This window comes from Helianthus annuus, chromosome 4 (genome assembly GCF_002127325.2).
Source record: "Helianthus annuus cultivar XRQ/B chromosome 4, HanXRQr2.0-SUNRISE, whole genome shotgun sequence".
Lineage (NCBI taxonomy): Eukaryota > Viridiplantae > Streptophyta > Magnoliopsida > Asterales > Asteraceae > Helianthus > Helianthus annuus.
The window spans coordinates 147177130-147195287 of record NC_035436.2 but is presented as its reverse complement, the minus strand read 5'-3'; the positions used below and the strand labels follow the sequence as shown (position 1 = coordinate 147195287).

The 18158-nt window shown below is 39.0% G+C and overlaps 2 protein-coding genes and 1 non-coding gene across 4 annotated transcripts; 1 reads left to right on the top strand and 2 right to left on the bottom strand.

Moving 5' to 3' along the window:
- The first annotated feature begins 2579 nt into the window (after positions 1 to 2579).
- LOC110899055 lies at positions 2580 to 5270 on the top strand. 2 transcript variants are annotated; one of them, XM_022145922.2, is made up of 7 exons: positions 2580 to 2860; positions 3036 to 3146; positions 3309 to 3458; positions 3586 to 3759; positions 3840 to 3933; positions 4042 to 4072; positions 4173 to 5270. In XM_022145922.2, exons 1-7 carry the CDS (start codon positions 2719 to 2721, stop codon positions 5142 to 5144), a joined length of 1674 nt encoding a protein of 557 aa, XP_022001614.1. In that variant the 5' UTR covers positions 2580 to 2718; the 3' UTR covers positions 5145 to 5270. The 2 variants fall into 2 exon arrangements, with proteins under 2 accessions (XP_022001614.1, XP_022001613.1); XM_022145921.2 differs by having other exon boundaries at positions 4015 to 4072.
- A 326-nt stretch (positions 5271 to 5596) lies between these two features.
- TRNAL-AAG lies at positions 5597 to 5677 on the bottom strand. The gene has a single exon. It is a non-coding gene; the product is annotated as a tRNA-Leu (tRNA).
- A 729-nt stretch (positions 5678 to 6406) lies between these two features.
- Positions 6407 to 9138, bottom strand: LOC110899057. The gene is made up of 7 exons (XM_022145923.2): positions 8975 to 9138; positions 8822 to 8853; positions 7812 to 7961; positions 7640 to 7713; positions 7423 to 7541; positions 7226 to 7309; positions 6407 to 6794 (listed from the first exon to the last, which is right to left on the bottom strand). Exons 2-7 carry the CDS (start codon positions 8826 to 8828, stop codon positions 6689 to 6691), a joined length of 540 nt encoding a protein of 179 aa, XP_022001615.1. The 5' UTR covers positions 8829 to 8853; positions 8975 to 9138; the 3' UTR covers positions 6407 to 6688.
- Positions 9139 to 18158: the final 9020 nt, after the last annotated feature.

Genomic DNA, 18158 nt, shown 5'->3' with positions numbered 1-18158 from the left:
ATATTTATTTGTTTGTTTGTTTATTTATCTAAATTTTTTATCTATTTATTTTAACACTCATTACTGTAAACAAAATTATATATATCGTTGGACATTTCACATAAATTAAGTTTTGCCCAAATTTTTTGCTCCTCGTTTTTAAGATATTCATCATTGTTACTTCACTCGGGGAAGCACCGACTTCAAAAGAACCTTGAGCACCTTAACTAGCCATTTGAGATTTTGGTGGTTTTGAGACTTGTGTTTCTGTAAGCGATTTTGCGTTGTTTTTTCTTCACGTTTTTGTGTTTTTTAGAGCTAGAGAATTGGTGTGATTAAACCAACAAACCTAGTATCTATTTATACTAAACTTGGGGAATAAAATGGGAAAACCGTTTTTAATGGCTATAAATTGCTATAATGTCGTTTGCAATGGCTATATTATTATTTTTTCATCACACCGGTTAACTAACTGGTTTCATATGGGTTAAAAAATCCAATCATAGACCTAAACATAGGACCAGTTACTAACCTGTTTAGGCCTGTAACCGAACCGAACGAACACGAACATAGGCATGCTCGTGTTTGTTCATTTAACTTTAATCGAACACGAACATGTAATCAAACACATCTTTTTGTTCGTGTTTGTTTATTAAGAAATCGGGCATGTTCGTGTTCGTTTATGTTCGTTCGTTTAAAGTCTAAACGAACAGTTCATGAACACAAACGAACATAAAACAAACATAAATTAACATGATTGAACAAACATAAACGAACACAAATGAACGTGATTGAACAAATATAAGCAAACACAATTTAACATTAGTGAACACAAATAAACAAGTTTAATATATTATAGTTTATCCGAAAACACATCTAAATTTGGGTTCATAAATGCTAAAATTAAGTAGGTTTTTATATAAATATTAAGTAAGTGATCAGTTACGATCTAAGAAAAAGTTTAAAATTTCATTTTTTTACTAGAAACTTAATTACTATTTAGTTATATTTATATAAGTAGTTAGAGAAGCTAATACTAATTTAAATATAACTATTTATGTATTTACTAAAATTTAAAGGAACATAAATGAACAAACATAAACGAACGTTCACGAACATTAATGAACAAACACGAGGTGTGTTCATGTTCGTTCATTTAATTAAAAGAACAAAATTTTTTGTTCATGTTCGTTTGTTTATTAAATAAACGAACATAAACGAACTTCCCGCCGAACAAGTTCACGAACAGTTCATGAACGTTCGGTTCGTTTACAGGCCTAAACCTATTGATTAATCAATAATCTAAACCGATTATTTTGGGTTATGGTTAAAAACGTGTTCGGGTTTTGTAACCGGTTCTTTTATTCACCTCAACCAAGTAGTGGCACAGGCCACATGTTTAGAGTTAACAATAAAAATTAACTTGGTTAGATAAAAGAACATCGTGCATATAGAAATTGAAACATAAAGGAAATCTTTTGTAATTTTTAAGTAAACGGACAACGCCTGAATAAAGGAAATCTTTGTAATTTCTTAAATAAACGGACAACGCTTGAAATTTGATTAGAACATAAATACGTAAACTGCAATTTATTCCCTTCCTTTTTTATTTGCGGTTTTTATAATGTTTATCAGGGCCGACCTAGGGGGTGGGTGTGGGCGAGCCGCACCCCCGGCCGAGACCCAATTTTTTTAGAGACCAATCTAAAGAATGAGTTATATATATATATAGGAAAAGTGTAAAATACATTACGGCTTAACGTAAATCACGTACGACAACGTGCGTGATTATGTGTATAACGTGCGTGATTAATGTTTTCCAACATGCGTGATTTGGGTATTTTAGTTTATAACGTGCGGTGACTGGGTCGGGTTCGGGTCGGGTATTGGTAATCTCATACCCATACCCGGTTGTAAAATCGTGTCTCATACCCCACCCAATACCGTCGGGTATATATCGGGTAATTACCCATCGGGTTCCGAATATACCCGCGGGTATCGGGTATACCCATTAATTTGTTAAAAGATATACATTGGAATTTTCAAATACATTTTTTACTATTATAATTATTATATAATTTTATTTATGCAATAACTATTATAAATTAAAATATACATTACATACATATAAGTTTTATCATAAATTAATAATAACTTTATACTATTTATACACTTATATTTATATACTTCACAACATACAAAACATATATATTATCATCAAATACATATACTTAAAGAAAATTTATTTTTTGACATTATGAAATACATAAATAAATCACTAATAGATAAGGGTTAATGGAAAATAAAAATATAAACTAAAAACATCGGGTATATGATCGGGTATATAGTTTAGGTAAACGGGTATGTGGTTTCGAGTAATCGGGTCGGGAATTAGCATACCCGACCCATACCCGTGAAAAATTTTAAAACTAATCTCATACCCGGCCCAATACCCGTCAGGTATCGGGTATACCCGTCCCATTTGTGTCAGGTTTCAGGTATACCTGTCGGGTTCGGGTATTTTTATTATCCCTAGGTACTATGACAAACCGAATAAATAAATACGGATCGAATTCCCATCACAGCCCAACAACAACGCCCGGGTTAAATCATAAGTTCACCGGTAATAAAGCTTAAAACGTGAAGTTGGCAGAACCGTTTCCAATTTGGCGCTCAATTGGAGTCTGCGACTCAAATATCAAAAATTAGGGTTTCTGCATCCTAAATCTCAAATCAACAATGCGTCAGAACGCCAGGAAACGTAAACCTAACCCTAGCAACAATCCACCACGCAATATCCGGAGTTCTTCAATCAGAGCTATCATCGGAGATCGTCGTTTTAACGATCAATTTAACCACGTAAACACCAATCGAATTGAAGGTAACTTTATCAAATTCAAAATCAGTTCGTATTAATTACTTATGTCTTCTTTTGTTTTGTATGTATTGTGATAGAATTGATTAGTAAACAGCGATCTTTTTTAAATTTGGTAACATGAGTATGCTGTAAGATATGGAATTAATTATTGCTAGCTGAAGCGGTTGTCTGGTTATAGGTACAAAGAAGGTGAAAAGAATGAAAGTTGATGATGCTAAAGTTCATGATCTCCCTAATTTGGGACAAAATGCGTCATCCAATCAATCTGAAGCCGCTGGTGATCCGAGAGGTAACCTTAAATTCTTATGTTGCATACATTTTATTAGCAATATTAGTCGTAGACTGAATAGCACCAATTTAATGCTGAACTAGGGAAACATGTGACTGACTATTCTTGGCTTGTTTTATTGTTTCACGTGTTGGTGATGTTGTTACGACTTTATGACACCAGGTTGCAGCGGAGATTTAGCTGCAAAAACTTCTGAATATGCGTTCTTTAAGAGAATGAAAGGGAATACTTGTAGTAATGTACATGCAGATCCAAATTGTTGTGACAACCAATTAAGCAATGTTCAAAATAGCCGTAGTTTCACAAGAGAAGGTTCTTACTTACCATTTCTGGAATTAGCAATCTCTGCTGAATATCGAATATGTTTGATGTTACACAAGTTGTCTATAGGTGATTATATTAGTACTTTCTGACAGTAACAACACGTTATACTTTGCAGAGGTACCTAATGTACAAAAAGAGAGCATAAAGTATGCCAGATCTTCATCGCCCAATGAGAAAGAACAAAACGAGGCCCACTATTCCTTTCTTTCACCCCCGTGTCACGGATTCAAGAATTATGGTGAATATAACCGATTGTCTCCATCAGTGGGCAGAAAAATGAAAACCCCGGGTAAACATTTGCTGAGCTGTTTAATGTATTAATGCAATCTTATTTTAGTAATTCAAAAGTTAACATATCTTTTTTAGCAGGGAATACAGGAGTGTTCTCTGCAAAGAGGGAGAAACTACGTCAATTGGCAGCAGAAAGATTGTCATGTAATGTCAATGAGCTCTCTTCAGAAGGGTTAGTTAACTCAACAATCTTAATCGTTCCACATCCCGACATTTATTAGTTAAACATCTTTGATTAGTGACTATATCTCAGGTTTGATTTGGTTTCTGCTCTCATTAGTAGGATACTCCCAGTGGTCCACGATAATAAAGTACGATATTCTAATCATCGTGGTTGTAAACTAATATATCTGGAATACTCTATTTGATATGAATGTGTTGGTTTGGTCGCTAAATTTTGGTATTTGGCAGTCTCGTAGAGATCCTAATCAAGATGAAACTGATTATAAACACAAGCTGCCTCCTTTTTCTGAGTCAGAAGCAGCCAAACAAATCAAAAGATTTGAAGCTTACAAAAGCAAATTAATGGAGTCTCAATATATATCATATTTGGATGATGGGCTTTCCAGACCAACAAAGAAACCCATAGATAATGATCTTCTGGAATGGAATCGTACGGGCCCGGAATCTTTTTCTTGCGGTTATTCCCCAAATTTTAACATCCAGTATAACCGCTGCCAAATAGAAGGTTACAAAAGAGAATTCATCAAGTCTCACCATATATCATACTTGGATGATTGTTTTTCCAGATCCGCAAAGAAACCCACAGATATGGATATCCTGGAATGGAACCCTTCTGGCTTTAGTGGCTTAGAATCTAGTATTCGGTATAATCACCACCGTACAGCTGGCAGTTTCAGATTTCCGAACTTTGACATGGAGAGTATCTTAGCTTTTGACAAGCCCCTTCATATGCATTTATCTAGAAACTTCCAAGAGCTTGATGAATCACATCTTTATAATGAACCTAAACTCTTGGAACAGCCACAGACTCTCCTGTTGGGTTGGGATCACAACAGTGAAAAAGACGAATCTTTTCTAAGGAAAGAACATTTGCTGACATCGTCAATCTCACCTTACACTCCCACGCATCTTATGGCTGTAGAAGATTGCAGCATCAGATTCCCACTTCAAGATTATAATACATGGTGCGTGAATGAGTCCTTAAATGAGCCCCTAAGCTTCCAGGGCATGGGTTTACATTCACTTGTTAATGATGATGAAAACAAAGAGAATATTGTGTACGGTTCAGACCAGTTGTTAAAAGGTGGTGTGAATGATTACAGTTCATCTAGTTACATGGATTCATTTCTTGATAAACATTTTGACCGCGCTGACTACCCTTTGCTACTTCATGATTCAAGCTGGAATGATGAATGTTAATGTCATGTATAGTGTTGTCTCTGGATTATTCCAGTATTGTTTAAAATATTTTCGGGTTAGTGAAATGGCAATACGGCATGGTTGTAAAGAACTAAAGATGTTATGAGCAATTACCTTTAAAGTAAAGCAGTGTAGCTACTTGCTAATATGTTTTGGGTTATATAGTATCTATTACCTTTAAAGTAAAACAGTTGTATTTCGTTTTTTCTTTTGTTGTTTGTGTTTGTTTTTTGTTTTGGGTTTTACAGCCTCGCTACCCTTGTTCTATAATCATAGAATCGTCCGTCGTTCAACAAAAAATCTATTTAGTAGTGTGCCATTGTTTTAATAAAAAGCGGTTTGAAACCGGAACTGTACCAACTATAGTTTTTGCTTTTAATATTTTAAAATTCGGTTATTGGTTCTGTGAAAATCTGGAACAAAACCGGCTGTAGTAAAAAAACAAAAATAAATGTTGAGAGTGGGATTTGAACCCACGCCCTTTCGGACCAGAACCTTAATCTGGCGCCTTAGACCAACTCGGCCATCTCAACTTTTGATATTTTTTTCTACTTGTTTTATATAAAATTATGTGTAGTTTTGTTATTGACAACGTGCTATACCGATTATATGATCTGGGTTTGGTTTTGGAGCTTGTTAAACTAGTATGTTGAGCATTATCATATATGTCATTATGTCCTTGGTTAAATATGTGATTTTACCATGATCAAATCTCACATGATGAATATATTTATACACTTATGACCATGAAAATCATCAAAAACAATTCATGAATAAGCTTTAATTTCTTGATTCATTAAAAGGAGTTTGGGATAACATCTGATTATGGGGCAACCTCTAGACATCAGTGGGGAACTCGGTGATAGAAATATTGAATTCTCGAAGTCACTAAACTCACCCAAGCGGGCTAAGAAGCTAATACAGGCAATATTTATGGTGATGTTATGGGACATCTGGAAGATAAAATCTTCACAACAAAAACAATCATCCATCCAAAGTTGTCGAGAAGATAAAGGTAAACACATTCTTATGAGTAAAAAACATGGCGAAAACGTAAAACTTAGATTGGTCCCTTTGTCCCTTTGGTGTAATCTTGCTTTACAATTGCCTAAATGGCATCTTGGTTTGTACATTATATTTAATTTAACATCTTGCTAGGAACATGGCCAAACGTAAAACTTACATTGGTCTGTTGTTATCATCATAAGTCACACATCTTAGAGGTTTTTTGGGTTAGAAACATTATTTAAACCCCAGATACAGAATAATAGCTAAGCGTATGGTCTTTCACATTCAAAGATGACCAAAGCATAATTACATCAATAAGTGACCCATTATGATCATATCATAATCTATGCATCCTATAATCAAATTTATAATAATTTAAAAAAGGGAGTTAACCGCTACAAAACAGAACTCCACGAACCCCAAAAAACCCGAAATGAGTTGCAGGCAAAACATACAAACCAAATCCCGACAACAGTATCCGTGTTGGGTTATTTTTCACTGCAGGACATCTTTTCATTTAATGTTTTTTCCTACTTTCACCAAAAGAACCATCTTCTAGTTGCTGGAGCTTTAACGCTTGTCGTGACATTTTCGTCGTTTTTCCTGTTTTCAAGTCCTTGCTTTAATGCTTCCATTCTTTTCCTGCATAATGTTCAATGGGATTACATTATTATATGCAAATATTGCGAAAACAAATATCTCGATGTAAATTTATAACACGGGGGGTTTTAAAATTGATGAAATAGTAGAATCTGAAGAGTTTTGAGGATTTGAATAAAAAAATATATATTTCATCACCTTACAATTTTTAAAACATGTGATACTAGACTGAATTTAATATATGAGTATATATACTATATCTAATTGTCACAAAAAGACATAGGACTGATCAATTTTGACTAATCAAAGCAAGCATTATTGATAAAGACGGTACTACCCCCAAAGCCGAGCCGTCTCTGACCCCTCATTTTTTAAATCCATGAGAAAAGAATAGTTGAAGTAAAATCAAGATTTCAGATATATAAAAAGGTAACATAAAGAAATTTAAAAAAAAAAGGATGAGTAAATATTACTTGGTATCAGTAAGACGGCCATGCAAGCTCCATCTTTGGCGAAATCCTTCTGCACCTTCCATCCCACTTGCAAGAATCAATCGCCTGCAGTGCAGTGCAGATTACAAACACAGGTTAATGTTCAGTTTGAGATACCAAAAGAACGAAAACTAGAACAATAAGATTAATATTTATGGATCAGTACATGATTAGCATACCTCTCTAACGTTGTGGTTTCAGACTCAAGCTGAGAAGCTCTTTCTTTTGCTAAATCCAATGGCATTGATAAACCTAACTTATACTCGCTATCTTGAAGACGTTGCCTTAGTTCTTTATCCTTGAACATATAACATTCATATATCAAGTGTCATTTAAATTATTTCTGCAACCCATACACACAAAAGAGAAGAAAACGAAAATTCATTAGAAAAATACCCGTTTCTCTGCACACTCACGATACAGTGCAATCTCTTCTTGACAAAACGGCTCTATGTCATTAACTTGCAGGCCTGTAACAAGTTTCCAAACGAAAAGAAACAATGAAAACTAAGCTGTGAAAAACCACATCCACACTGATAAATCAACGTAAGGCGAACGAACAACTTACATAAAAACAAGTTCCGTAAAATCCCATCGCACAAATTAACACCTTCAAGGACATGAGAAGCAATTTCCGGTGGAATAATGGGTGACGGTGGTCCTAACATTAAATCATCTCCAACCAGAACCGTTTCCTCCATCATTGGTTGTGAATCAACTAGACATTAACAATACAGAAACCAGGTGGTTAAAAAAAACAAATCCCATGCCAATAAATTCTTCACTTTATTGCTATGTAGTTAATATCCTGATATATCAACCGATAATATCAGCGATATTGTCCGATATTTGATCGATAAATCACCGATTTTCCCGATATCAATACCATTCTTCTTATTTCTACCGTTCATTTTTCTTCTTATTGCTGCTATTAGTGTTTTAAGTCTTAATTGTTAGTTGTTACTGTTAAATGTTAGTGTTATAAGTCTTAGTCAGTTCTTACTTGTTACAATTGTTAGTGTTAAATTGCTATATATATAAATTTAGCATGATATTAAAATTACCGATATCCCACCGCGATAACCGATATCTCAAATATCGGTCCTTGACCGATATCCGATATTTTACCGCATTAACTGCTTAGCTTTATTGTTCCGCTTAATCCAATACAACATACAAACCAAACTAATTACTAAATTAACATGAACGCTTGACATGCTTAAGGAGTTAGCAGACTAGGCAGGCGTACTTTTCATAACCAATTTTATGTTGAGAACTGTGTGTACTGTGTAGTTGTGTAATGCATAAAACACCTGCGCATAGTGCATTGATGATTTAATAAGACAGGGGGATAAGCGGTTATATAACCGCATTCTGTAACACACTTAAAAGCAAGATATAGCAGTTCTCAGATCCTAGGGTTCTGAAATGAAGGCCCCTCTAGTAGACTAAACATTCATACATATAGGGCAACAATTCAAAAGCAAGTTACACAGCAGGTTCAGAAAAAGATCTTATTATTTAGGTCTTTAGCATGCAATCAAATAAAATGAAATGAAATGAAATGAAGAAACATACCATCCATGATTGTTTCTTTTGATTAAGGTTCCCTGCAATACAAAATAAACGAAATAAATATATGAGATTGTTAATTCAATTGCACGGACATTTGACAATCCCAAAACCCTAAACCCTAACATTCCAATAACATAAGAGATAGATGTAGTTTACCGGTTTTAACTAGATTGGAGGAGACGAACTGCCTGACGGCGACTGGAAGTTTTCCGGTTAATTTGCGTCGACTGATTCGCTTCACGCAGTTGCAGTTTGTTTTCAGGTTTTCCCCACTTCTAGCTGAGGATGCTTCTGGTTTTTGTTTATTTCAAAAATGCGTTAAAACTTAAAACATAAAACAGATCGAGTATTTTAAGTTTTTAACTTTTTTTTAGTTAAATGTCATTTTAGTCCCGGTGGTTTAGGCCATTTTGTCAGTTTAGTCTCGTCTCGTCTGTGGGTTCAAAAAGGTTTTACTATTGCCATTTTAGTCCACTGGGTTAACTTCATCCATTATTTCTGTTAACAAGAAGGGCGATTCGGTCATTTTATATGGCCGAATTGTCTCTCTAGTTAACAGAATTACATATAAAATAACCGAATTGTCCTTCTGGTTAACAGAAAAAATGGATGAAGTTATCCCAGTGGATTAAAATGACAACGGTGAAACCTTTTTGGACCCACATGAGAAAAATGAAACATTTGGACTAAACTATCAAAATGATCCAAACCACAGGGCCTAAAATGACATTTAACTCGTTTTTTTCATTTACAAATGAATTTCATTTAAAAACATACTTGACAAGTTACATTAAAACAGAAGGTAGACGGTTAACACGCTGCGCCGCCACCCCTTTTAATTATACGATATCCGGTTTTCAGTTACTATTTGAGTCCAGATTTGTAACACTATTAACCAAGTCAATTAATTTCAATAAATGACCGGCTATAATATTTTTTTATGTCCAGTTCAAGTCAGATCGGTACAGTTGGTTCGGGTCAAGTCAACAAACTTAAAATATTTAGTAAAGACTAAAATGTCATTTTGATCCCTGAGGTTTGGTCACTTTTCCCACTTTAGTCCAAAACTCAAACCTTTTGCATCTGCGTCCCTGTGGTTTCAGTTTTATTGCCATTTTGGTCCAAAAATGAAATGTCACACCCCAACCGATGGCGGAATCATCGAGGCATGGCACTGAGCGAAACAGATTGTCCAGAAGTTTCCATAACAATTATTATCACTATTTAATTTATATAATACGTCCCATACCGTACCTCAAATAGCAAACAAATTATTACAGATATAAATCCAGCCAAATATTCTGTTCCGACAACTCAGATTTAAATATAAAAATAAATATTGTTTAATTGCTTCTAGAGACTCGATCTGCAAGATCTACAGACAACTATGCTCTAGACGCTTATTCTAAGCTCGTCTTCCTAGCAGATAAGCATCCTAATTTCCTGTCACATACGTTAAAATAAAGTCAATACATAAAATGTAAAGGTGAGCATACAAGTTTGATAATAGCATATAGAGTTCGAAATAGTTTACGCATAACCAGCACGTACACAGAGGAAAACGAAGCATGTTAATTATCGACATGGATCTATCGATACCAATGACTGCGGGTTGACTGCCCGAGGCAGTTCGCAATACATGATTACCACCATAATCCATGCAAGTAATGGTCCTTAACGACCCCCGTGAGAACGGGTGCTGAGTCCAAACTATAGTACTATCGTCGTTAAGGCAGGTAGACAACATTCCACGTGTAAACATAACAACAAGCATTCATTTAGTCACGTAATACATGCGGTACGGTTAGCGTTCAAATAATTGAGTAGTGTGTTCTATTGTGATTTGAAATATGTGACGTATATAACACCCAAAAGTGCTAAAAGCAAAAAGGGATCGAGTATACTCACAGCGATTGATGGATTGAAGGGAGCGCTTGAGAGTAGGGTTAGCCTGGATGATTTGATAGCATAACGATAAGCAACGCGTAAAACGAGTACAAGTGTTGGTGGGTCGAACAGCCTGGTCGATCGAACGGTTGGTTCGATCGGACGGGTTGTTCGTTCGGTTTGGCAATCCTTTCGGACAGCCTGTTCGGTCGGCCGGTGGGCTCGATCGGTTTGGCCGTTCGAGTGGATTGTTTCTTCCTTTGTGTAGGATGTGTTTGTGTATGATGGCTTGTCCTTTTGAAGTTTTCGTTGTAGTATTTGAGAACATCGAAGTGTCCTTACCTTTCAGGTCGATCGATCGAACGAGCCGTTCGATCGGCCGGCTTAACCGATCGGTTAGGTACTTCAGTAATAAGTCCTCAGCAGGATGTCACCTGATCGGGCGGCATGTTCGATCGGGTGGCACTCCAAATACGTCGAACGAGTTGAAAATCGATTAAGTGTTGAAGCATAGTATCTCATGATCCGAAGAGTAATTCAAATCAAACCGTAGTTCGATCGAACAGCACTTCGTTCCATACTAGACTTCATGCAATTGTTAAAGTGTGGGACCATGTGCTAGCCGATCGGCTGGCCTGGTAGATCGGCTGACATGTCCGATCGGTTGGGCTGTTCGTTCGAACAGCCCGTCCGATCGGTCAACATCCTGACCTGGTCGGCCTGTTCGTCTAACACTTTGGCTGTTCTGATTGCTTAACGTTATATTGAGGTATTTTGACATCGAGCTGAACTATGGAACCTTCTTTCTTACTTGTTTCCCCTGCTCGGACAGGAATCACCCAAGTCCGGCCGGTGAACTGTTTGGAACGGTAGTTTGACGTTTAACCCGAAGTCGGTGAACCTCATGGATAGAATCCTGAATCTCGAACCGCACAACTACTAGAGTGATTAGTGAGTGGGTTCAAGCTCCGTTTCTACCGGTTTGAAGGCATTGAGTGTAAAAGAGTTGAAAGAAAGTTGGAAATCCATCTTTCACTCTTTTCCACCAAGAATCTGTTTAGCTCTGTGGTAGATCTGTGTTTGTTTATGTGGAAATCGGTTAGATCCAAGCTATTCGTGGTAGATTGAGGTCAAAACATGAAGTTCTTCAAGAACACCATGATGACATCATCCTAGAATGCTTGAATCTTGATGATTTCACGGTTAAAAGTTAAGATTCAAAAGATAGAAAGGTGTAGGAGTGTATGTAGATCAAGGAAGTACAAGATTTAGGATGAAAACTTACCGGAATCGGAAGAAATCTGAGAAAAGAAGGGGAGCACGAGCTGGTCGGTCAGAGGGTTTCCAAAAGTGGAAAGAATGACAATGACAGGGCTATTTATAGGCTTCCCAAAGAGGAAAGGGTTGGCCGATCGGCCAGGCACCCCGATCGGACAGCCTGCTCGATCGGACAATCCGTCCGATCGGCTGGGCTGTTCGATCGGCTGGAAGCCTGATCGATCAACAGCCTGTTTCGAGTGTTCGGTGCGACGATTTCTGATATTTTGATTTCGATTGAAGATGATACGAATACGATAGAGTTTCCTATTCAAATTACTTTTAATCCCAATCACTATATCTAACGTACAATCATCTATATCTCGCGTAATCTCTTCTCCACCAATTATCATAACTTGATTTCGGTTGAGTTCGATTGAGTTTCAAGTTTCGATTCGATTGATTCGATTGATCACCCCACATATCATAAAGTAAACATGCACAAGTAACACGTAAGGCACACACACACATATAACAACAAACAGAGTTCGCGCAATTCGAGTTTCGAGTTCGATGATGATTAGATTAGCTTGATTATTGATTGATTGACTTTATCGCATTGTTACTTCCTACTATTCAATGTCGTAAACCGGTTTGTATTGATAAACATTCGATTACCTTGATTAACAACACTTACTCCACATAATACAACTAACGAAAATCACCAACATGGAATAGACTAACTATAGTCAAAGAAGTCAATCTTGACTTTGACTTTGACATTTGGTAACACGGGGTGTTACAGCCTCCCCTTATTTAGGGAATTTCGTCCCGAAATTAGGCTGAAAGCTGCACAGCACCGTGAATCACCTTGCCATTTTCTCTCTCTAGGCTTTCATTTGAACAACTGTGGGTGCTTCGCCTTCATGTCGCTTTCGAGTTCCCAAGTGAACTCTGCGCCTCGTTTGCCTTCCCATCGGACCTTCACAATAGGAATGCGCGAGCGCCTGAGTTGCTTGGTTTGGTGATCCATGATTTCGACAGGCTTCTCCACGAAGTGTAACGTTTCGTTTATTTGAAGGTCATCGAGAGGCACAATCAGATCGTGCTCAGCCAGGCATTTTCGGAGGTTTGACACGTGGAAAGTCGGGTGGACATTACTAAGTTCCTCCGGTAGTTCGAGTCTGTGGGCGACTTTTCCGTTCCTTTCCAGAATCTTAAAAGGTCCAACATATCGAGGCGCCAGTTTCCCTTTCTTGCCGAATCTGACCACACCCTTCCAAGGTCATACCTTTAGGAGTACGTAGTCGCCAACGTCAAATTCCGGGGGCTTGCGTCCTCTATTGGCGTAACTTTTCTGTCTATCCCGGGCTTTCGACAAGTCGTCTCGAATCTGGAGGACTTTGTCAGTCGTTTCTTGTAATAGCTCAGGACCGGTTAATTGCGAGTGACCGATCTCGTGCCATACAATAGGCGATCGACATCTTCTTCCATATAAAGCCTCGAATGGTGCCATCTGGATGCTGGCATGATAACTGTTGTTGTACGAGAACTCGACTAATGGTAGGTATTTGTTCCAATTACCACCGAAGTCTATGACACACGCACGGAGCATGTCTTCAAGAGTACGGATCGTTCTTTCAGTCTGTCCGTCGGTTTGAGGATGGAATGCGGTACTTAAATTAAGCGGCGTACCAAGAGCCGCTTGAAATGTTTCCCACAATCGCGAGGTAAACCAAGCATCACGGTCAGAGATGATGTCACGAGGCGCACCATGATTACAAATGATCTCGTCGGTGTAGATTTGGGCTAATCGTTCTACCTTGTAGTCTTCTCGTATTGGCAAGAAGTGGGCTGATTTGGTTAAACGATGAACTATAACCCAAATGTTGTCGTGACCTGATGGCGTGGGCAGAAGTTTGGTTATGAAATCCATAGCTATACTCTTCCACTTCCATATAGGGATTGGCGGTTGTTCGAGTAAGCCAGAAGGTCGTTGATGTTCAGCCTTAACCCTAGCACAAGTCAGGTATCTTCCGACATAGAGAGCGATATCCCTCTTCATACCCAGCCACCAGTACTTGTAGCGAAGGTCCTGGTACATTTTATCAGCACCGGGATGAATAGAATACCGAGATTTGTGGGCTTCATCCATTAAAATCCTTCGTAGCTCGGTTCGCCTAGGAATCCAAATTCGATCCAGAAAATAGAAGATCCCATTCGATTTGCTTACCAGTTGGGCTCCATCGTGGTAGATTCTCTCTTTCTTCAGGGTGCGTTCATGAAAACAAGCATGTTGAGCTTCGCGGATGAGGGCTTCGAGATCGTGTTGGGCTTGGGTATTACGAATGCTGAGCAAATAGCTCCGTCTGCTGAGCGCGTCGGCAATGACATTTGCTTTGCCTGTGTGATAACGAATCTCGCAGTCGTAATCGTTGAGGAGTTCTACCCATCGGCGTTGACGCATATTGAGTTCTTTCTGATCAAAGATGTGTTGTAAACTCCTATGATCGGTGAAGATCGTACACTTGGTACCGTACAGGTAGTGTCGCCAGATCTTTAACGCAAAAACAACCACGCCTAGCTCGAGATCATGGGTTATATAGTTCTTCTCGTGGATTATGAGCTGTCGAGAAGCGTAAGCTGTCACACCCCCAAAATCCACCTGCGGATAACACCCGCTTTGAAGGCGTGACTGACCAGGATCCAGCCACCAATTATACTGAGCATTTAATTAATAGTAGAAATATTTAATATCCGAAGTAATTAGCAACATCAGAGTTTAGGTTCGGTAATTAGTTTAACAAAACAGCGGAAGCATAAACCAAAGTAGTTTAAAAGGTAGTTCTTAGTTGAAAAATAATTAACCCAACACACGGGTTTGACGAACACTACACATCCCCAAGCAGCAGCTCCTGAGTCACTGGTTACCTGCAAAGCATGCAGTAAGGGGTCAACAATAATGCTGAGTGAGTTCACTAGTTGTCCAGTTTTAGTTTACCAAAAAACTTAAGTTGTTTAGATAAAGCATTTATAATCACGTTGTGGGGAGCTACCCCATCTGTAAGCTCACTAAACTGTTGATACCGAAACTGTTGACGGAATATAAATATTCGTGCCCCGAGTCAATGTCTATCGTCATTGACCATGTTGCAAGGTCTACTAGTTCACGCCCGATCTCCCCCGGTCACGGTGTGAGGTTGTCAAACCTAATAGCGCTATCAACTAATAACCCGTTCGCCCCCGGCGATTAATCGGTACTGTAAGCAGGGACTTAAGGTGATAGAGTTTCGTTTAGTCTGGCTAGTTGTGATTTATAAATAATATCCACACGTATCTCCCCCGGAGATAGTAATTACCCATTCTGTTTCCCCCGGAGTAATGGGTCACAAGTGTTTTTCCCAAAATTGGTAGTTTGTTCGTGTCCCTCCGCGGGACGCATGCTTTTAGTGTGTGAACTCACCTTGGGTTGCTCGGCAGATTAGGTCACTTGTCAAATACGTTGGTCACCACGTCCTAACATGGTTACCGGTATAGGTCAGGTTTGGTGTACAAGCATTCACGTAAAAAAAAAAACTTACACATAACTAACACGTATCATGCATACAAGTAAACAGTGGGTTACTGGGCCGGCCTTATCATTTACGAAATCACATAGTAACACATAGTCCAGTCAACAGATAGCCCATATTACACATATCGGCCCAATAACCAAAATGGACAGCCCACTCGCAACCAGGCGGTCTCGAGTCGCAACCAGGAGGTCTCGGCTTGTCACGTTGTGGTTGCGAGTCGCAACCGCGTGGTCTCGAGTCATTACGCTGTGGTTGCGAGTCGCAACCGTCGTAGTCTCGAGTCGCAATCGTGTGTTTCGAGTTGTCATGCTATGGTTGCGAGTCGCAACTACGTGGTCTCGAGTTGTCATGCCTTGGTTGCGAGTCGCAACGGTGCGGTTGCGAGTCGGAATGCTGTCCCTTTCATGTACACGTGATGATGCAGATGCATCAGTCCAATTTGTACCATGTATTCAGGCCCAAATCGGGAAACAGCCAATGAGGTTTAACTAACAACTTTGCCTAATCTGACTATTAGTAAAAATAGATCAAACTTAGCCATTTTTGAATCTTCAAGTCATATTCAACTAGTTCATAACAAGTTCATCAATTCTAGGGTTTTCACCTTAACATAATCATACATTTTTGAACCAAAAATCATATATTTCTAGCAAGATCATCATGCAAGAACAAGAAACATACATTTTTGTAGCCGAAATCTCATGTTCAATAACACCATTTTGCAAGAAACAATGAAGCATAGATTGGTTGGCCAAAATCATTCTTAAACTACCATTTTCTAGCCATTTTAACATGTTACAAGCATTTTACACATAAAAGTTTACACATAGTCAAACTTCACAAATCATCCTAAAGATCATGCATAATACTACTAATCAAGCATTTTCTAGTCCATTCAACATACATAAGTCTTATGCACAAGACAATCACTAACCGGTTGTGAAGAAGGAGCCGAAAACAAAGAGAAGGGAACCGAGAAGATGGAGTGTCCGAGTGATGGTCTTGATCGAGGTTCTTGTCCGAGATCCTTGAGCTTGAACCGAAAGTAGAAGAAGAGAAATGGGTTGTTGTTTGGGATTTCTAGTTGAGAGAAAGAGTAGAAGTGTTTGTGTGTGTAAAATGAGGGAAGGTGGGGAAAGGTGGGATTTATATACAAGGGGTCTTTGAGTTGGGCTTGGGGTTTCGGCCCAAACCGGTTACGGCCCAAAGGCCCACTCGAGACCGAGTGGCCCACTCGCAACCGGGTGGTTGCGAGTCATGGTCTCGGGTCGTGGTCTCGGCTCTCATAAATATATAATACGTACATACAACACACATTATGCAAATAAAGATCACGTTTTCATTTAATAACCTTTATATACACAAAATATTACAAGGTGTTCGTTCGGAAAAACCTAGAGTGTCACATTATCCCCAAGTTTTAAGAACTTTCGTCCCGAAAGTTAAAGCAGCCACTGTCAAGCTAGAGTGTTTCAACGGGGTGTCACATCATCCCCCCGTTAGTTTGGAATTTCGTCCCGAAATTCAGTTGTAGCTTCAGTGCTGGGGGTTTCGTTTGGGAACAACTGGGGATACTTAGACTTCATCTGGTCTTCCCGCTCCCAGGTAAACTCTGGGCCGCGTCGTGAGTTCCAACAAACTCGCACGAGAGGTATCTGGCTACGTTTGAGGGTTTTGATCTCTCGATCCGTAATCTCAATCGGTTCCTCAGTGAAGTGTAGCTGTTCATCAATAGTGAGTTCCTTGAAAGGAATTATGAGTGTTTCATCTGACAGGCACTTCCTCAGATTAGACACGTGAAAGACATTGTGCACTGCACTCAGCTCTGCAGGCAGGTTCAATCTATAAGCCACCTTACCGATTTTCTCGGTAATTTCGAATGGTCCAACATATCGTGGATTCAGCTTGCCTCGTTTACCGAAACGAACCACACCCTTCCAGGGTGAGACTTTAAGTAGAACCCGGTCCCCGACCTGGAATTCTAGCGGTTTCCTACGCTTGTCAGCGTAGCTTTTCTGACGGTCACGAGCTGCCGCCATGCGTTGCCTTATCTGTGAAATCTTTTCCGTTGTACCTACCACCAGTTCTGGGCCTGTGAGTTGACTATCACCGACTTCCGCCCAGCAAAGAGGTGATCGGCATTTACGACCGTACAATGCCTCAAAAGGTGCCGCTTGAATGCTAGTGTGGTAGCTGTTATTGTAGGAGAATTCCACCAGCGGTAGATGCTTCTCCCAGTTCTTGCCAAAATCGATCACACATGCTCTAAGCATGTCTTCCAGGGTTTGGATGGTGCGTTCAGACTGCCCATCCGTTTGTGGGTGGTAAGCGGTGCTCATGTCCAAACGTGAGCCAAAGGATTTGTGCATAGCTTGCCACAACTCGGAAGTAAAACGAGCGTCTCGGTCGGAAATAATAGAAGTTGGCACCCCGTGCCTGGAGACTACTTCCTTTAAATAGATTTCTGCTAAGGTAGAGAACTTGTCTGTTTCCTTAATGGCCAGAAAGTGCGCGGACTTGGTCAATCGATCTACTATCACCCAAATAGTATCATTCCCGCGTTGAGATCTAGGTAGCCCCGTAACAAAATCCATGGAAATTTGCTCCCATTTCCACTTCGG